The sequence below is a fragment of the Amphibalanus amphitrite genome, unplaced genomic scaffold (assembly GCF_019059575.1).
Source record: "Amphibalanus amphitrite isolate SeventyFive unplaced genomic scaffold, NRLGWU_Aamphi_draft 000501F_arrow, whole genome shotgun sequence".
In the NCBI taxonomy this organism is placed as follows: domain Eukaryota; kingdom Metazoa; phylum Arthropoda; class Thecostraca; order Balanomorpha; family Balanidae; genus Amphibalanus; species Amphibalanus amphitrite.
In genome coordinates this window covers 458153-479683 of record NW_024881995.1, presented here as the reverse complement: position 1 = coordinate 479683, position 21531 = coordinate 458153, and the positions used below count along the sequence as shown (strand labels likewise).

Sequence of the window (21531 nt, the reverse complement as noted above, 5' to 3'; positions counted from 1 at the left end):
TTTCACCCCTCGGCTTTTTCAACAAAAAAAGAAAACATTTGCAAAAAAGTGTGGTATTCCGTCTCAAAGCTGTGGGGGCACCGCCCCCACGGCCCCAGAGTTGGGGGGGGGGGGCAAGCTGCCCCCACTGCCCCCCCGGCTCCCGCGCCTATGCTTTCTGCAATCATCGTCTGACTCCATCTCGATCAAACGCAGCATCCGGTTTCTACAGGGGCGTTTGACTGACCGGCCACACAATAACCAAAAACAAAATCAAAGCTTCATGCACACATATGACATAGGTAAGTAAGAAACGGATGAAAAAGGGACAACCACGGCACAACTCTGCGCGGCAAACAACGGACAATGTCCCACGCAAGATCCCGCGTTTCTTCAGCGGCCTTGAACGGAATGAAAACATTACATTTCTTTTTTGGAGCTATTTGATGACGTCAAAAAATACAATACCCGTTTTAATGGTCAAAATCGAGACAATTACTCACAAAAATGTTTCCCTTTAAGCATTACAAATAAATACTTTTAAATATTTAAATGACATTGTTTTTTTCAAACAAATCAATATTATTTGCTTACTTAAACGTCATATACAATGCTGAGATCACTACGGGGCTGTCTTAGAGTGTAGCTGCACTGGCAACCTTTAGGCTAGACTCCAGGGGTCATTATACCAGAACAACATGATTCTACCAGCCAGTAGTTCATTTTTCTACTAGATTGGTGCTACGCTCAGCATTTAGGTGCCAGATTCCGAAAAAAGAGTAAGGCGTACCGATGAATAGGTGCCAGAAACAGCTAATTAAGGTCATTTTCCATGATTGGTGCTGGTATCCACCAAATAGGTGTTGAGGACCAATTTGGGGCGAGTCAGCTTTTAGGTGCCAGAAATAGCTTTTCTGGGACGCAATTAAATGGCGTCCGTTGTTAACTATTTTGCCTTACGTTGCAGGCTAGGTGGTTGCTAGGGAGCTAGGGATACTCTCTTGCGCGATCATTTGCACTTATTTTTCCTCATTTTATCGACATTTTGCTGTTTCTGAGACCTAAATCATGCTCATAAAAAAACAGTGTTCTTAAAATGTGTATTAACCCTCGCCCGCACATGCCATTTTCCCATCCTAGAACGCACATGGGGGGGGGGGGGGGTGGTTGCCACCCCCCCCCCCGCGCCATTTCGTTCCTGTTGGAGATAGAGCTTAGCAGTAAAGACCAAAAAGATTCTTTGGGAAGAGACGAATCCAATGATACCCAGTTTTACCTTCTCAGGTCAGTCATTGACCTTCCAGGTCAGGTCAAACTAAAAAATGTTGCTGTTTTGGGTCACCGTTGGATATCAAGTGCGCTGCTTATCAAATACCGATGACGATGCTGTTTTCTGGTGCCAAGCCAGCTAGAACCTCTTTGTCACACTATCCGACCAGAATTTTGCTGCTGAGGTCATTTCAGGTCAAGTTAGGTCAAGGTCAATTATATGTGTTTGTATGTCTGTGTGTGTCTGTGTGTATACTGATGTGTGCACCGATTGTTTTTGGGTCCATATCACATGAAATCATGATCTGAGAAGCTTTTACCAAAAATGCAGTCAAAAAACTTCACAAAAAGTAAATTCAGCTTGCCTAAAACGCAATTATCTTAGATGACCTAGGTTGACCTTGACTCTGACCTTGACCCCTGTACATCGTCGAACAACATGTTCCATGATAGGTGGGAGGTAAGATTGGCAAAAAAGGCCGAAATCAGGGTGTCAAAAGCTCACAAGGCCCATGGCAAACGCAAGATGTTGAGAATTGGCCATTTGGGTCATGACATGACCTGAAAAACAAGGTCATATCTCCGAAACCAAAAATCACAGAAACTTGAAATTTTCAGTGGACATCAAGAAAGGATAGACGAGCAGCTATACGAAAAATCAGCCTTTTAGCTCTAAAAATGTTGAGTGCAGAGCAGAAAGACTGCCTGGGGGGGGGGGTGGCAACCACCCCCCCCCCATGTGCGGGCGAGGGTTAAAGTGCCGTAGTATTAACACAGCTCTGCAATTCTGCTTGAATATCTGCAAAATCCTGACTTCCCGGAAAATTGCTGGTGGTAATGGGGATCGAGCCCGTCGATGAAAAGTAAGTCAATATTAAATGGCTTCAAAACGTTATTCCTTGTTGTTCTGTGAAATAGCGATGCAGAGACCGATGAAAGTGCCAGTGTTGAGCTTTCCAATGAAGCATTGCAATTATTACTAAGGTTATTATCACCTAAGATATCTTCCATCAAATATTAGAATTCTGCCATTGTCTTGCTGTAGAACAGGGTTACTTTCATTTCCCTCGTTGAATTACGATGTAAGGTCACGTCATTGACCTAGCTTTACGTTAACTTTATACAAACTTACGAGACAAAAGTTGCAAGGTCTCGGAAGAATATGAAGTTCTGTGAATTTCTGCAGAAGCTGACCAAGCAATGGCGAAGTTGCCAAGCCGCAATATTTTAGGACCGAGTGAAGTATTTTATGACGTCATAGGTCAGTGACTCGACAATAATTGAAAATGTAATTGTTCGTTGGTGTCACCAGAGAATCGGCTTGAATCAAGTCAGGTCTGCTATTTTTCAGCTTTCAGGTTGCCTTGTTGAGAGCAAATGCAAGAAGTCTGGGGTAGGTAACACCCGTCACCCTCAACCATGGAAAATTATGTTTTTGCCGAGTGACCTTCAAAGCTAGTGCGCCCCATGCACTGTCATTTTTTCAGCTTGCTGTCGGTTTTCCAATATATGGAAGCCAGTTACAGGCGTATCTTAGTCTCTCATTGGTCAGTCGCACACACCACGTGTGGTTCACCAATGGCCAATGAGAAGACGAGAAACGCCAGCAAACTGACAGCATGCTGATTTGATGATCAAACAGCGCCCTGACCACACCCCCTCCCATCTATCGCTGACACCCTGCTCGGTAACTCGTCTCGAGACGCGACTGAGCCAGGCCCTTCGACCGGTTACCGCCGCCGGCACAATTCCGCCTGATTCCGACTGCACCGCTGGACACCACACTGTGGCGAGCGACCCCGCTGTCAGACTCGGGCCGAACGCACCCCCTCCCCTACCCCCACTCCAGCTGTGGCGAGGGTGAGGGTATTCACCGCATCAAACCTACAGGCCGCCTGGACCCTTATCTTGAGACCAATAGTACAAGAGGCAGTGGCGGTCGCAAGGGGGGGGGGCATCAGGGCCATGCCCCCCCCCCAAGGCAAATCAGGGGGGCATCATATCATTTGCCCCCCCCCCCCAAACAACCGATGGGCCCCCATGGGTGTATGGGGCCCTGGCCCGTATTCGATTGTCACGAGGCTCGAGAAACCCACGCCAGCTATTAACAGCTCCCATACCGGTCTTTGAGTGTCCTACACTCACCTCTGAGGGCCCTTCAGTGGCAGTCAAGCGCCCACATTGACCGCTGAGGACCCACGTTGACCTCTGAGGGCCCTCCACTGGCCTTTAAGGTCCCCTAAACCGGTCTCAGGGGCCCAACCGGCGGCTGAGGGCCTCACACAGGCTCTGGTGGCCTCATTTCTGTCTCAAGACTAGCCTTTAATTGCCTCTGAGGGCCCCGCACTGGATTCTGAAGACCCGATGTCGGCCACTAAGAGCCCGGATCGACCTCTGAGGGCCCCTCTTGGTCTTTGAGGGCCCTCCGCTGGTCTCTGGGGTCCAACGCCGGCCTATGCCGGTCTTTTAGGGCCCAACACTGACCTCTAAGGGCCCATGCTAGCCTATAAGGACCCACATTAGCCTCTGAGGCCCCCCGCACTGGATTCTGAAGACCCAATGCCAGCCTCCAACGGCCCGCATCGGCCTCTGAGGGCCCATCCTGGCCTTTGATGGCCCTCCGCTGGCCTCTGGGGTCCAACGCCGGCCCATGCCGGTCTTTTAGGGCCCCACACTGACCTCTGAGGGCCCCATGCTGGCCTGTAAGGACATACATTAGCCTCTATGGGCCCCGCACTGAATTCCGAAGACCTGATACCGGTCTCTAAGGGCCCGCATCGGCCTCTGAGGGCCCTCTGCTGGCCTCTGGGGTCCAACGCCGGCCCATGCCAGTCTTTCCGGGTCCCATTCTGACCTCTGAGGGCCCCATGCTGGGCTGTAAGGGTGCACATTAGCCTCTGAGGGCCCCGCACTGGATTCTGAACACCCGATGCCGGTCTCTTAGGGCCCGCATCACCTTTGAGGGCCCATCTTTGGCCTTTGAGGCTGGCCTCTGGGGTCCAACGCCGACCCATGCCGGTCTTAAAGGGCCCCACGGCGGCCACGCTAACCTCTGAGGGCCCCATGCTGGCCTGTAAGAACCCACATTAGCATCTGAGTGCCCAAGTCGGTCTCTGATGGTCTCAAACTGCCCTTTGCAGGCCCTGTACTGGTCTCTGAGGGCCCTAAACTGGCCTCTATATGCCCCCAACTGGCCTATGAGGTCTCTACACCGGCCACTGATGGCCGTATTATGTTCTATGGGGGCCCAAGACTTACCTTTGGGCGTCACGCATTTGCCTCTGAGGGCCCACATCAGCCTCTGGGGCCCCCATCTGGGGCCTTTGAGGCCCTTCGCTGACCCTTGGGTCCAACGCCGGCCTCTGGGGGTCTGACACTGTACTCTAAGGGCCACATTGCAGCCTCTATGCGATAGGTATTGCCGAAGCGTTATCCATAGGCCTATTAGTGTAGGAGCCACGGGTGCAGTGGGTGAAGTTGCACCAACAATAATTCTCCAGTGGGTGCAGACAATGTATTTTCTACCCACAATAATCTGGAATAAAACCCATTTTCTCATCAACACTACTTTCGATGCAGCACGACAAATTCAGGATATTTTGCCCACTACTATCCATCTTTCGATGCATTTGCTACTCTGATGGTCTTCAAAACTTACATGTGTGCTCAAGTGAAAAATAAGAAACGGAACACATGTGATTGAACACATACCGATGACTCACTGTCAAAAGTTTTAGCACGATATCTTCAAAATGGCTAAGTTAGCCGGTTTTACTTTTTGCGGTAGTCAATTCACAGTTGCGTGAATTATTGACATTACCAATGCTTCCAAATGAACTTACCTTTTCGACATAGTACACTCTCAAAGCTGGCAATAAGCCTCCGCTCGGGTGCCGCTCCCTACCCCCCCCTCCCCCCCCCCCGCTTCACCGGTCATGGCTGGATTTCTGCACTCATGCACTACGCCCGTGGGCCCCTTTAAGCTAGCACCGCCCCCCCGGGTCAGTGCAGGGGCCCCTTTGCCAAGTTGCCTCCCCCCAAACGCCAAGTCTGCGACCGCCCCTGACAAGAGGGGTCCGAGCGAGGTGCCCTGATAGACGCCAATTGGATTTCTGACTGCGTTGGATAAGCGCTGACGTCCACCGGGAGTGCTCAGTCTGACATGCTGATAGTGATTTGAAAGGTAACTCGAAAACCAAGCGGTCTCCACGCCGTAAAGCTGTAGTTTTTCAATCAGTTTTGAATGATTGACAACATCAAAGCACTTGCTTAAATCTAACAGTACAAGAAGAGATATTTCACCATGGTCTAGCCTCTAGCACCACTCTAGCACCACCTCTAGCCTCACCACCCTCTAGCACACGATCTGTAACGTCTATGAGCGCTGTTTCAGTAGAGTGATATCGTCGGAAGCCGTGTTGCGTGTGAGAGAATAGGTGGTTCTGATCGAAATAGGCATACAGCTGCTTGTGAACAACACGTTCTACTATTTTGGCTAAACAAGGTACAAGTGATATCGGTCTGAAGTTACAGGGGTCTCTGATGGAGCCCGACGACTTATATATGGGCTGAACAACTGCGACTTTCCACGAATCAGGTACAATGCCGGTGACAAGGCTGGTATTCACAATGCATAAAACAACATGTGAGATAGCACTGAAACACTTTTTGAAGAAGTTCATGGACAGTCCATCTGCTCCACAGGCTCCGCTACTGTTCATGTTGGAGACCGTGTTCAGCAGCTCATCACCAGACACCGGCCGCACCGCGAACCTGTCCGACACCACCCGTGGCAGGCGGACCGGCAACTCCGTACAAGCGGCCGGCACCCCAGCCGCCACGGCCGCCGCTGTCCTGGCGCCGATCTCCGCGAAGTATTGGTTGAGCGTATCTGGGTCGATGTCCGGAGCGGTCGTCTGTCCGTCCTTCTTGCCTGCGATGACGGAAGGCACGCAGCGGTACACATGGAGCCGGGAGCCGCCTCAGCGGTGCGCTGTGGCTGACGGATAGCCGAGCGGGCCAGCCGGTTCAGTTCTTTGTACCGTGCTCGGTCTCCCCGCTGTAGGGCGGCGCGCCGCTCAGCCAAGACTCGCCGGGTCTGAGCGGAGACAGGCGGCGGGTTGGGGTTACGAATACGAACCCGGTGGACCGGGGCCAGCTCGTCGAGCACTGTGTTGAGGCGGCAGACCAGAAAGTCGCTCTGCCACTGAACATTGTCAGTAGCGAAAACAGGAGACCAGTCGATGTCACCAAGTCGTGCACGGAACGCGTCCATATCAATGGAATTCCAGCCGCGGGTCTCTATCACAACCGGAGGTGGGCGGCATTTACGGACGCGCAGCAGAGCACGAGTGAAGTGATGATTACTGAAATCGCACCTGCGCACTCCCTCCCGCGCCACCGCGTCGGCACAGTTGTATTTGTATTTGTATTTAATTTAACCCCCCAGTGCCCAGAGAAAAAAAAGTTTTCCGATTCCAAAGAAAATTCACATGTTTGCCCCCCTATACTAGTGTTGTAAACAGCCGAAGAAATTATCACTGTACCTTTTGTAGTTTTCGACATATAGCACTGGACATAAATGTCCAGATGGGCATTACCATGTACAAAAATGGTGCTTTGCGGAAGATTAGATCAAACCACACCAGACCACTTAAGTTTTCTGTAAAAAAAACTCCATTCAGCTAAAAAGCAAGTGTATTTCTAAAAAATCAACCAGAGTGTCAACATGCTCTCCTTGTCAACTTGCTCTCCATGCTCATGTTGTCAACACACCGGTGACATCCAGCCACTCCAGATTATCAATCAACGAATTTAAGATCAAGCAGCAAACTGAGACAAATCCCAAATTGGGGCCATCAGCACTGTCGCTGCTTGGCAGGGGTATCGCCGGGCGTCCACCAGTGGAAGCCTGAACATCTTTTCACTGGGCGACGCCATGGAAGCCGGCGAAGCAGTTGACGCACAGGAACACAGCACACTTCACGCACTTGGTTCCCACCTTCGCCGTGCAGCCTTCATTCCGGCAGGTCCCCCGTGACGGGGCCTTGATGATGATGTGTCCCATCCCGTCGAAGCGGATGGCCTCGGATCCTGGAGCCGCAAGGTTGCGGTTCATCATGGGCTTGCTTCCTCTGGCCCATCGTCGCAGGATGGTGCAGGCGTACTCGCGACGGAACTGGACATAAGTCATCGTGCCGCCAGCGCGGCAGTAAAGACGCCAGGCGTTGTGGACTGCCGTGTCCACAAGCCATGTGAAGATCGGCCACCACCACTTCTTGCCCTTGACGGCGATCCTGCAGTGGTTGACATTTTGATCCATCCTGTCAGTTCCACCCATCATCTCGTTGTACTTCCCGACAACATGAGGGCGGTCAACTTCCACATGTCGCTTCTGCACACGGCTGTAACGGCGCACCTTGCCTGGGGGAACATCGCCGTAGCATGTCGAGGCCAGAGTGACGGGTGCATTGTCTTGCCACCTGACGAGAATCACGTTCCCGTCCCGACTGGTGACAGCCTGGTGCATGCCTCGTTCCTTCTTCCTAAACTCCTTCGTCGCACTGAGGCCAGTCGTGCCAGGGATGCGGTTCTCCCGGATCGTGCCTGTCACGTCGTATCCTCTCTTCGTCATCTCCTGCATCAGGGGGATGGACATGAAATAGTTGTCCACGAAGAACTGGAAGGGCAGCTCGCGGAACTCCTGCTTCATGTGCTCCAGCAGATCGAGCACGGTGGCGCCGCTCTTTCCAACAAGCTGAACGTTGTCGTCAGTGTGCTCCGCGACTCCCCTTCCTTGATAGAAGTCGAACGCCAGGAGATATCCGTCTGGCGTGTTCTGTGCCCAGGCCTTGAATCCGAAACGGATCGGTTTGTTCCGGATCGCCTGTTTCAGACCGTGTCGCCCAAAGTAGGCGATCATGGCCTCGTCGTGGGAGATAGCTTGCTGCGGAACAAAATGCTCCATATACTTGACCTGCAGGATTTTGATGAGCGGACGGAGCTTCCAGTAGCGGTCAGCAGGATCTTCCTCGCTGCAGAAGTGGAGGTTCCGCTTGATCGTGTCAAAGCGATTGCGCGTCATGGCTTGACATATGAGCTCATTGTGAGTGTCCGCAGCCTCTTGCCAGTAGAACCTGGTGTTCACTGCTGTCAGGTAGCTAGTGAGGACGAGGATGCCGATGAAGATGGCGATGTCTTCCCTGCTCAGCTGTGGATCTTGGCGTCCGTTTCGAAGAGCGTAGAGGCTGCTCTCCTTGATAGTGAGGTCGAAGATCTCCTCACCAAGGAAGAGTGTTACCAGTTCGTTTGGACTCATCCCCGAGAACTGGCTGAAGTTAGCCTCAGGGAAAAGCCTGGTAGGCTTTCCCGATGAAGGCGCTGGCTTCATCCACGTCACAGTGTGATGAGCTTGATGACGTCGCGCGGTAGGCTGGTGAGTGGTCTCAGTCCTTGAACTCCTGCGACGCTGAAGTTCAGCTTCAGACTTCAGGATGGGGGCAGAAAGATGGTCGGGGTCGCCCTCGCCTTCGTCCTCCGGTCCGGAGTAGCCGTCAGATACGTCACCTTCTGGAGGGATGAGGATGATGTCCGCTTCATCTCCGCTGGCATCTTCTTCAACCATGTCAAGGACATCATTCAGTGTCTTTGTCTTGTGTCTGAAACAGGAATGGAGCCATTGAAAGTGCTGTAACAGATAATACCAAATAAGCATTTGTGCAAGCCAGCTCTATTTTGTACACAGCAATGCCCACGTGGACAATTTTGTCCATATTTTGCAATTTCTTTTCTAATGATCATGCAACGCAACTGGGAGAACAAGCTAGCGCATCAAAACATGGGACAAAGTCTCCCAAACATGAATACACTGTTAATTTACCTGGCTAATACTCCAGCGCCATGACATCTTACCTTTTGTCATGTGACGTCATCGCGATTTGGGGTCTAAATCCAGCGATCGACTTGGCTGCTCGACGTGTCGCTCAAAACTGGACCGATAAGCTCGGAATCATTCTAAAACGTTTTGCTGGATCTTTCTCGACTTGTACCGGCCGCTGTTAAAAGATGGCTCCACTGTCGCACGCTGTGGGTCTCCTGCACTGCAGAGAGACACGGTTGGACAAAAATGTCCAGTTGGGCGTTCCTGGGTTAACCCAGGAACGCCCAACTGGACATTTTTGCACTCCACAGCAGCAGTGGCTTTTCTGGCTCTGCGTCACAATGTCACAGACTCACATGCATGGTTGGTACGAAAGGTAAGATAATTCACTCATACATAAAATTGCAGGTGCAACGGCACACCGACATGCACGTCACACACATCCATGCTCTCATACACGGCGTCAAATCAGGTAATAGGAGACAGCATTCGTCGTTTTAAGTTGGTGACGATGACGTCAATTGTAGAACCGGAGCGAGGATACGTTGCATCACTGATGACCTGTGACAGCGAGTACCTCTGCAGTAGTCCGGTAAGGTGACTGCCAACGGTGTTCCCGTCGGTCATCCGCAGGTCACAATTCAGGTCGCCGGCCAGGACTAGAAGACCACGCGGTGCTCCATCAGGATGGTCTGTATCTCGTGTTCCAGCTGGTCGAGATCAGCGGTCAGCTGAGAGCCGGTCGGTGAGGGGGGACGGTACAAGGCACAGATGACGACGCCTCTGTCATGCCCCACCGCCACGCGAGCCCAGACGGTCTCCAGTTTGGTAGTCGGGTTGCATAAACTAACTCACAAAAATAAACTAACTGTTATAGACGCGGTGGTGCGGTTCAAACTGTGTATTCGAGACTGCGCAGAGCCAGCGTGACCGCCATCTGCCTCCAGGCGGTCACGTGGTATAACGGAGCTGGGCCTCGCCATATAACGTAAATACGTAGCTACGCCCCACGTAGTACACAGGCCAGCAAGTAGAAACTACGCCAACCGCCAAACTACATGTGAACCTATCACATTCCTCCACCTCGGATAACAAAAGCAAACCGATCAGACGAGCAACAAACGACAACAAACACTGTCAACGATACATGAGTCGATTGGGCTTCTGTAAACCACTCCTGTCGCGGAGACTATATCGGGGCGACACAGCTGCCCTCACTGGGCTCGGGCCCGCCGCCCCAGCCCGCCCCAGACCATCGGTGCAGCTTGTGTGACCGGCTGAGTGATCTGCCGGGGCGTCCGGGAGCGGCTCAGCCTCGGGCGACCGGACCGGCAGCTGCGTCGCCTCCGTCACAGGAGTCTCCGGACTCGCAGCCGTCTCTCGCACGGGAGTTGGCTCCTGCGGGCGACGGTTGACATCATGAGACACGGACACAGCACAATATCGCTTCCTGACACGATCCGCATGCCTCACAATAATTCTTCCATCCGACAATTGGACAGTGAGTTTTAGACCGTCACGACACACCACATGACCCGGGGCCCACCGACATTTGTCCAATCCTCGGAGATTGTCTACCGCAGACACAAACACTTTGTCACCGACTGACACAGCCCTATCCGGACTGCCCTGATCCTTGTACCTCTTTTGAGACTCCTGTTTTTCCCGCACTCTAACCTCTCTACCTGGGATGAGAGAATCCAGATGCGTACGAGGGACTCTGCCTAAAAACAGCTCCGCCGGGGTGCACTGTGTCGTGCTCTGGGGAGTCGTGCGGTACCGGAACAAAAAACGGGATACCTTTGTCTCAACAGACCCAGTCCTCTGCTTATAGAGACCTCTCTTGAAAATGTCTACCGCTTTTTCAGCCGCGCCATTGGACTTCGGTGACAGACAAGGCGTTGTCAAATGACGTATGCCATTTACCTTACAGAATGTTTCGAACTCTGTTGACACAAACCCCTGGGCATTATCTGACACCAGAACCTCGGGCACGCCCCAGGCTGCAAACGAAATACGCAACTTCTCGAGCGTGGTATACCAGTGTCAGCTGAGTGCACTGGAAAAACATCAATCCACTTCGAGTGAGCGCACACCAGCACTAAGAAAAGTGCGCCGTTGACAGTGCAGTGATCTATATGAATGCGCTGCCAGGGACGTGTGGGCCACACCCACGGGTGCAGCGGAACATCGGGAGCGCGACCCCGACACTCCTGACATTTTTCACACGCTCTCACCAGCTCTTTTACATCGTCGTCGAGGCGCGGCCACCAAATATACATGCGTGCTAACATTTTAGTCCTCGTCTCCCCAGGGTGGCCTTCATGCAACATCTTCAGCACCCCCGGCCGACTCTGAGGAGGCACCACGACTCGTGCACCCCGCAGAACGCACCCATCTTCGATACTGAGCTCACCGATTCTAGACTTGTACGGTTGGAACTCTAACCCGAGAGACTCGTCAGCTGGTGGCCAGCCGTCACGCACATACCGGTACACCCGCGACAAAACAGGGTCCACGCTGGTCCAGCGACGGATCTGGGCCACACTGACAGGGGACGAGTCTAGAAACTCCATTAAATGGAGCGTCTCCGCCGGCAGAGGCATGGTCTCTGGCGCGGCAGCTCCTACTGGGAGCCTACTTAGCGCATCACAGTGCACCTGCTTTGAGGCCGGCCGGTACTCAAGACGGTAATCGTACGCGCCGAGCATCATAGCCCAACGAACCATCCTGGGCGAGGCCATCACCGGTAAGGGTTTTTGCTCACCAATGATCCCCAGCAGTGGTTTGTGATCCGTGTGAATTTTGAACGAACGACCGGCGAGGTAATAATGCCATTTCTTAACGGCCGTGATCACTGCCAGTGCCTCCCGGTCAGTCTGAGAGTACCGAGCTTCCGTCTGACTGAGTGTGCGCGAATAGAATGCCACGGGCCGCTCGCCCTCTGGAGTCAACTGGCTCAGCACGCAGCCGACAGCCTGCGGCCCGGCGTCACATGCTACTACGACCGGCAGAGTCGTGTCAAAATGACTCAGAACGGGTGGGTACACCAACAGCGACTTCGCCCGCTGGAAAGCGTCACTTTCCTTCGCCGTCCATCTCCATCGCTGCCCAGAACGGAGCAGCCGATACAGAGGAGACAGGTGAGTGGCCAGGTGCTGCAAAAACCTACTGTAGTAGTTTATCAGTCCTAACCACATACGCAGCTCCTTGACGTTACGAGGCTCTGGGCATTCAAAATCACGTTTACTTTCTCGGATGTCGTGTGCACGCCCTGACTACTGACTTTGAAGCCCAGGTAAGTGATTTCACTCACCGAGAACCGGCACTTAGCCCGGTTCACACGGAGGCCTGCCTCCTGCAACCTGTGCAGAACCTGACGGAGCGCTGAGTCATGCGCCTGCTGGTCCCGCCCGCCACACACGATGTCGTCCAAAAACACACCCACCCCGGGCACACCCGCCAACACGGACTCGAGAGTGCGCTGGAACAGAGAGACAGCGCTAGCATAGCCAAAACTCAGGCGACAGGGCCGCAGTAGGCCCCTCGGTGTGTTTACCGTGAGAAACACGCGGGAACGCTCATCTAACACCAGCTGGTTATAGGCGTTTTTTAAGTCTATTTTTGAGAACACGGTGCAGCCAGATATTTTGGAACACAGCTCCTCGATGCGTGGAAGAGGGTACTGTTCAACATGAGCTGCTTTGTTAACAGTCAAGCGGTAATCCCCACAAATGCGGACTGAAGACCCGCCATCTTTAAGTACGACTACCAAGGGCGCCGCCCACTTACTGTGTCTGACCGGTTCCCACAGGCCGTCCTCGATCCCCTTCTCCAGCTGGGCGTCCACCTCCTCCCGGTAGGCCAGGGGAACGGTGCGTGGCTTGAAGAATCTCGGCTGCACCCCCGGGTCCACGTCGATGCTCACTTCTCCGCCGGTGTAGCAGCCCAGTTCTTCCTTGAAGACGTCCGGAAACTCCCGTAAGATGTCGTCCACTCTGCGGGTCTGCTGCCCGTCGAGCGACTGCGAGCGAACCTGGCAGATGGCCGGCCAGTCCAGACGAATGTACTCCAGCCAGTTCCTCCCGAAGAGGCACCGGCCAGATCCGTCGACCACGACGAGAGGAAGACGGGCCGACTGGCCCGCGTAGTCGATGTCGACCTCCACCTGGCCCAGGACTGCGATCGGTTCCTCGCTGTACGTCTTGAGCTGCACCGAGCAGGGCTGCAGCACAGGACCACGGTCCGGCCAGAGTCGATCGAAGTCTGCTACAGAGCAAACCGAGACGGCGGCCCCCGTGTCGACCTCCATCTTCACGGGCTGTCCATCCAGAGTCAGGTCCACCAGCAGCGGAGGTCGTCGCTCCTGTGACGCCGATTTCGGTTTTAAGCGCAATCACGTGACACACCGCAGTCACGTGACCTAGAGGTGCGCTTTCAATAGACAGAGTGCGCTCATATCGAACCGAGAGTTTTACGCAATTAAAGACAATAAACGTGCTCAGTTTAACCTGCTCTCTTCAATAAAGCGAGATAAATGTTTCATAATGCTTCGGTACCAACGATATTGCCAATCCATCAAACATTGTAGTCAGGAGACGATTTGGCATTCGACACTTTTTCAAATTAATTCGGCGTTAGAATTGCACATATTTTAACAAATTGCGCTTTACAACAACAGTCGACTGAGCCGTCCTAGCGCACCCATTCCATCTGCGCCGGCAGGCGACAGAAACCGCCAGTGGCGGAATCAGGGAGGAAGGGGGGGGGGGGTAAGAAAGTGGGGAAGAAGTAGCAAATGGCTTGTGGCGTCCGAAGCTCAATAAGAGCCTAGGTACTCAACCGGAGCCGGAGCCGTCCACAAATCTACGGCTCCATATCTTCTTTGAATTGGGCTGCCTAATCGTAGGCTATGACTTCATTGGTGGTTGATTTATTTCAACCGAATGTCATAGTCATGAGCTGCTGATCGCATGTCTCTGGTCCATCTGCATTCTTTAGTTACTATCATGAAATACTCGGGAAACTTTGCCCTATTTTAGCTACTGTGGCTGTTGACGGCGTTCAAGTGTGAAACCAATGGCGTTAATGACGTAGAAGAACTTCAGTGAAAATGTCTCCCAATTACTCCAGTGACCTTGACTCCAGGGTGGTGTTTCACAGCAGATCGCTGCAGTGCGCTGCGCGCGTCGGCGCGTTGGGTTTCCATGGCAATATCAACAAACTTCACTCTGACGCTAAGCTATGACGTCATCGCAAAACGCTAGCGCGCCGCTCCACCAGCACGCTAGCAGCATTCGCACCCAAACCTCTGTTCTCTTTGTACTTGGTTCCTTAGGACCTCTGTTCCAAACGCGATTCATCATAAGCTAACAGATCGCTCGCAACGTCATTCGAGTGACGTCAGGGGTATGCCTTAGCTCCCAGCGCGCGCAGCGTCGGGCGGTGAGACAGGGGCCAGGGCCCAGGACAATATTCATTAATCGGTTTATCGTCCAAGGCCGTATATTAGGGGGTTAACTCATCAGTAGGTCTGTTTACATTTGCTCAGCTGACGAAATGACGTCAATGGTCGTCCGCCCCGCAAGGATCAGACGGCCGCACACAGTAGGTAGGTACATAACGCGGGCACAGGCAACAATCTCATCGACCTTATCTTGATAGAAAACACAACAGTAAAACGCTCTAAGCAGGGGCGCAGCCAAGGGGGGGGGGCACACTGGGCTTTAGCCCCCCCCCCCCCAAATCTAGTAGGCGCCCTCATCCAGGGCGCCTTCGGCGCCCTGGATGGCGCCTTGGATGGATGGATGGATGGATGGATGGCGATGGATCGTTTCGGGGTGCCGAAGGCGCCTTTCTAATGTCCAGCACTCTAGGCGCCCTCGACGGTTAGCCATTGCGGTACACCATGCGGCACTGGCGCCCAGGTTTACAATTTTATATCTCTTTGTGGGTGAAGATGCACCCACAATCCTGAACTGCCAGACATCCACCCCCAATCTCCTGACCATCTAGTTAGCACCCTGGCATCATCTTCAGCGCCCTTCTGTCTGTTCGGCGCCCTTCTGATCTGTCGGCGCCCTTCTCGCCATTCAGCGCGCTTATGGCCTGCCGGCGCCCTTTTCACATTCGGCGCCCTCTGGGCTGACCAGTCGGCGCCTTCATGGTCCTTACCACACAGCATCCTCCTGATCTTTCTGCGCCCTCCACACTTGCCGGCGCCCTCCTGACCTGTCAGCGCCTTCCTTATCGTATTATAGCGCCCTCCTCACCGTACATCGCCCTTATGGGCCCATCGATAGCGCTTCGGCGATACCTATCGCCTAGAGGCTGCAATGGGGCCCTTAGAATGCGTTGTCAGACCCCCCAGAGGCCGGTGTTTGACCCAAGGGTCAGCGAAGGGCTCAAAGGGCAAAGGCCCAAGGTAGGGCCCCAGAGGCTGATGTGGGCCTTCAGAGGCAAGTGCGTGACGCCCAAAGGTAAGGCTTGAGCCCCCCCAGAGAACATAATAGGGCCATCAGTGGCCGGTGTAGAGACCTCATAGGCCAGTTTGGGGCCCCTCAGAGGCTAGTGTGGGGCCTCAGGTGTCGGTATGAGGCACTAAAAGACCGTTATGGGTCCTCAGAAGCCGGCATCGATCCTGCAGAAGCCAGTACGGGGCCCTCAGAGGCACATAAGGGTCAGTTTGGGTCCCAAAGACAGAAATGGGAGTTGGGACCATCAGAGGCCGGTGTGGGACCTTTAGAGGCTGGTTTGGGTCCTTAAGGGCCAAATTAGGGCCCTCAGAGACCAGTACAGGACCTGCAAAGGGCAGTTTGAGACCATCAGAAACCGAATTGGGCACTCAGAGGCTAATGTGGGTCCTTACAGGCCAGCATGGGGCCCTCAGAGGTTAGCGTGGGGCCCTAAAAGACCAACATGGGCCGGCGTTGGGCCCCAGAGGCCATTAGAGGGCCCTCAAAGACCAAGATGGGCCCTCAGAGGCCGATGCAGGCCCTTAGAGGCCGGCATCAGGTCTTCAGAATCCAGTGCGGGGGGCCCTCAGAGGCTAATGTGGGCCCATACAGACCGTCATGGGCCCTCAAAGGTCAGAATGGGACCCTAAAAGACTGGCATTGGCCGGCGTCGGAACCCAGAGGCCAGCAGAGGGCCCTCAAAGGCCAAGATGGGCCCTCAGAGGCCGATGCGGACCCTTAGAGGCCGGCATGGGGTCTTCAGAATCCAGTGCGGGGCCCATAGAGGCTAATGTGTGTCCTTTCAGGCCAGCATGGGGCCCTCAGAGGTCAGTGTGGGGCCCTAAAAGACCGGCATGGGCCGGCGTTGGACCCCAGAGGCCAGCGGAGGGCCCTCAAAGGCCAAGATGGGCCCTCAGACGGCGATGCGGGCCCTAAGCGGCCGGCATTGGGTCTTCATAATCCAGTGCAGGTGCCCTCAGAGGCTAATATGGGTCCTTACAGGCCAGCATGGGCCCTTAGAGGTCAGTGTGGGGCCCTTAAAGGCCGGCATGGGCCGGCGTTGGACCCCAGAGACCAGCGGAGGGCCCTCAAAGGCCAAAATGGGCCCCCAGAGGCCGATGCGGGCTCTTAGAGGCCGACATCGGGTCTTCAGAATCCAGTGCGGGGCCCTCAGAGGCACTTAAAGGCTAGTCTTGGGACTAGAGAGACAGAAATGATGCCACCAGAGGCCGGCGTGAGGCTATCAGACGCCGGTTGGGCCCCTGAGTCCAGTTTAGGGGCCCTTAACCCGCGCCCCGCTGGGGGGGGGGGGGGGCAGAATCTGCCCCCTCCCGTTTTTCGCCAATAACTTCTAAACGCGTTACGCCAGCGACGTCAAACTTTCAGTACCTTATCGTACATCGATTTGACACGTTCCCTGACAATTTGAGCGAAATCCGTCGGAAAATTTTTGAGAAATTTACGTTTTAGTGACGTCATGTTCGCCATTTTCACCTCAAAAACGGCAAAATTTCAAACGCCGCTCACATCTTCATTTTTTAAGGAATCAAGACGTAACAAAAAAGGTTATGCGTGATTCTACTTTGTCTATCAAATGGCTATCTCGGTTTTTTGAAAATTTGAGTGTATCGAAAAAACCGGAATATATGTCGGAGAAGTGGTCTATGTGCACCTACATACCAATTTTTAGAAGAATCGGTTCAAAAATGTGGGAGTTATTCAAAATTTTATGTCGTCACGACAAACAAAAATTTTGAAAAATGATTTTTTTTGGAAGTTCTAGACCTCGTACGGAAACCAAAATAGCACCATTCGATTCGTCGTGAAAAACTGCATCAGATGGACACCTTTTTAGGCCTTAACAACCAACTTCAAAATTTGACCTCACTTGACCTGACCTTGACCTGACCTCGACCTGAAATTCATCCACAGGTGGTCCATATCACTTATTGAGTGTGCCTATTGAATTCTATGAGTAAAATGACCCATAAAACATGTGTCGCATATGCCCTTTTCTATATTTTGTTTTTGGTGACCTGACCTGACCTGACCTGACCTTGACCTTGACCTTTGAATGACATTGTATGCAACGAATATTGTCTTGGTAGTCTAAGAACACGTTTTGGGCAATCAGTCTCAGTCCATTCTTCGGCAACTACGGTGCAAGGCCGATACTGTAGAAACTTGCATTTTGTACCCTTGACCTGACCTTGACCTGACCTCTGACCTACTTAAGCAAAAAAATTTGGGCTCTTAAGATCCGCCTTGTTAAGAGCTTTCGATTGCCGTTTTTCCCGTCTTTCTACGATCATCGGTTCGGAAGTTAGACACCAGCAGGGCGCGTATGGCTGAATAGCCCAGCGGTGCGCGGGTTAAAGGCCAGTGGAGGGCCCTCAGAGGTCAATGTGGGTCCTCAGCGGTCAATGTGGACGCTTGACCGCCACTGAAGGGCTCTCAGAGGTCAGTGTAGGACCCTCAAAGACTGGTATAGGAGCTGTTAATAGCTGGCGTGGGTTTCTCGAGCCTCGTGACAATCGAATACAGGCCAGGGCCCCATACGGCCATGGGGGCCCATCGGTTGTTTTTTTGGGGGGGGGGCAAATGATATGATGCCCCCTGATTTGCCTTTGGGGGGCATGGCCCTGATGCCCCCCCCCCCCTGCGACCGCCACTGGAGCCGTCCGCCTTGCATACACCTATGCATTCATATCTCGGCCAACACCGACCAGCTGAGCGCCACACGGACACATTTGGCAGCACATAGACCAGTGCGAAGGAAATCCCCTCCGCTAATACTTTACACATAACAGGCCTAATGAAGAGGGGTCCCGCGCAAGCAACAGGTAAGTATGTGCATAGAGTAAATACAACAAAACTTATCTTTAACATCTAAACATGCTAAAGTATAGCATAAAAGGCATTAAATCCACAAAACCAGTGACTGAAGCCGCCTCTGTCAAGTAAATTGTGCCGTCAAGTGTAAGTGCAATGCGCCCAAATCAAACATGAAAGTGTCTGGAAAGGGCGCATATGCGCTCGGATCATACTGCAGAGTGTCGTTAAATGGCGCAGTGCGCTTTTATCTGACTCGGTAGTGTCGTTTTTAGGCTAAGTGTCTGATAATTGCGCCTGAAGTCGACTCGGGAAAATTATTCAAACAGGTATTTCGAGAAAAATACAAGTGTTAAACGCAAAAAAAGCTGTCGGAATGCGTTTTGCAAACATACCTATCAATTAAAGGTGTTTGGGTCACCTTCAGGTCATTATTTAAAAAAAACTTGTGCACCGAATTCCAGCTCAACATCTAGGTAAGGTATACGACACCCACTCCGTCGTCAGGGCAAAATCCTTCATCTGAAAATTCAAGTACGAGGGTCGTTCCAAAAGTAATGCCTCCTATTTTTTAACTCCGCCCCAAATGATCGGAAGGGGTTGCAATTTGCACCGTATCATGACTTAACCTTAACTCGCATGTCTTTAAATTTTCATTTCTCTATCACAGCTATTTACCGCGTGACGTCTTGATAAACGAAGTTCGTCATGGAAACTCGTCAGAAGCAGAGATGCGTCATCGAATTCCTGCACAGGGAAGGGATTGCACCCATCGACATCCACCGACGCCTGCAGAAGGTCTATGGAGCAGACGCGGTGGATGCGAGCACAGTTAGGAGATGGGTCCGTCGTTTTGAGAGCGTGAAAGTGATGTCAAAGACAAAGCACGCTCCGGACGTCCGCGCACCGGGCACCAGCAGGCAAAGTGATGTGCACCGTCTTCTGAGACAGGCAAGGTGTCATCCTCTTGGATTGCCTGGAACCAGGAGCGACTGTAAACTCTGACCGTTAAGTGAGACGTTGACGAAACTGAAGGTCCGTATAGCCCGCGTAAGGCCAGAAAAAAAAAGAAAAACATTCTGTTTGCAACATGACAACGCTTGGCCACACACGAGTCTGAAGACCACGGAACTTGTGTGGCAAAGTTCGGCTGGACGGTGCTGCCACACCCTCCGTATAGTCCTGATCTGGCACCGTCCGACTTCCACTTGTCCGCGCATCTGAAGGACGGCTTACATGGGCAGCGCTTTCCAGACAACGACGCCGTCATTGCCGCCGTGAAGAAATGGACCACCTCGGTGGGGGCTGACTTTTACGAGCGAGGCATCTAGGCTCTCGTTCATCGCTGGCAAAAGTGCATTTAGAGTGGTGGTGACAACGTAGAAAAATTAACGTAGAACAAAAAAAGTATGCTCGTTTTAATGACGCCACTCCCATCTTCCAATCTCATCAACTTTTTGAGTTAGAAAATAGGAGGCATTACTTTTGGAGCGTCCCTAGTACATATGGTTGTGAGTATGATGTACCAAATGTATGCATTATGCATCAGAAATGACGAGCGAGAAAATCTCTTTCAAATGAGCATCATTTTTTAAAGATTGGTTGCGAAATAAACGAATGAGAACAGAAAAACGGAAAGTGCTCGACCACTCAGGCTCCAACAGGACTGTTGAATACAGGCGCAATTTGCCCACGATTTGTCGCGAATGAGCGCAGTTTCACCGCATCGTTCTGCATCGCGTTTTTCTCATTTGTGGCGGAATCAAACAGTGTCCTGATACTATCACATATTCCGGGGGGCTAAATTTACCTCTTTTCATTGCAGCGAGCTTCCTAGAATGCATAACTTTGAAGATTTTGCGACATGAAAGAAATGTCGTATTTCAGCGCAGTTTGAGTGTGCAATTTGCGGCAACTGTCGCTTTTAAGCGCTGTCGTTTTATTTTGCGCTAAGTCGAATTCGAGCGCAAAAAAGTCGAATGAGAGTTGAATCGTATTCCCTGCCGCCGCGAGCGGCCGGCTGCTGCCGCTGTGCTGGACGGCTGACGCTCTCCACTCGATGAACTGCAGATGTGTCGGTGCTGTCCGCGGCCAGAGCGGTGCTCAGCTCCGCAGCGCTCGCAGCAGCCGACTCCTGCGCCATAGCCAGGTCTACCGCCGACTGGAGTGTCAAGTTGGACTCGCTGAGAAGCCGGGACTGCAGCTGCTCAGTGCTCATGTCGGATGCCACAGACGAGACGATCACGCAGCAGCTCGTCCAACAGCTCCGCTGGAAACCGGCATGGTTTGGCGAGCTTCCTGAGACGGGCCAGAAAAACACTCACCCGCTCCTCTTCACCCCGTACACAGGTGTGAAAACGGAAGCGTGCGACTATCGTCGATGTCCCAGGCTCAAAATGCTTTTTGAGCACCTCCACCAGATTTTCATAGCTGTCGTCTTCCACTGAGCAGGGCGCGATCAGATCCTCTAAAAGACCAAAAGTTCTCGCACCGATAGCGCACAGTTATATGGCGAGGCCCAGCTCCGTTATACCACGTGACCGCCTGGAGGCAGATGGCGGTCACGCTGGCTCTGCGCAGTCTCGAATACACAGTTTGAACCGCACCACCGCGTCTATAACATTGGCGACGAGGGCTCTCGACCGCGGAGATGGCGGGGCGAGTGCCGGAATTCGACGCGGCGCTAGAGGATTTTAGTGCGTATTCTCGGCGGCTTCAACAATTACGTAGCTACGCCCCACGTAGTACACAGGCCAGCAAGTAGAAACTACGCCAACCGCCAAACTACATGTGAACCTATCACACTAACATTTATTTTAAATACAAAGGCACGATTCACCTGAATGTGTTTGTGGCTTTAAAGGGACTATCCCACCTTTACATTAGGTTTTTGAGTTGAGATAGCCAAGTTTGCGGCGAGGTTCAGAAACCACTATCTATCTTGGTCTCAACCCCCGCAGCCTCGTGGACCGTGGTGTTTAAAAAATTCGTTCCCTTCATTTGAAAATGTTCCCTGTATAAGTCCCAATCTCTTAACCATTTAGGTACGGCAATCTGATGACGTCATTTGTCTTTTGAACGCCTGTCACGCATTCAAGTGAAGTATCACTTGATTTA

At 52.6% G+C, this 21531-nt stretch overlaps 1 protein-coding gene and 1 long non-coding RNA gene across 2 annotated transcripts; both read right to left on the bottom strand.

Annotated features, from left to right (window-relative positions):
* Window positions 1-7171: 7171 nt before the first annotated feature.
* LOC122392793 (piggyBac transposable element-derived protein 3-like) lies at window positions 7172-8872 on the bottom strand. Its single transcript, XM_043388062.1, has one exon. It carries the CDS (start codon window positions 8870-8872, stop codon window positions 7172-7174), a length of 1701 nt encoding a protein of 566 aa, XP_043243997.1.
* A 1267-nt stretch (window positions 8873-10139) lies between these two features.
* Window positions 10140-12992, bottom strand: LOC122392785. Its single transcript, XR_006258589.1, has 2 exons — window positions 12920-12992; window positions 10140-10525 (listed from the first exon to the last, which is right to left on the bottom strand). It is a non-coding gene; the product is annotated as an uncharacterized LOC122392785 (long non-coding RNA).
* Between the last annotated feature and the right edge of the window lie 8539 nt (window positions 12993-21531).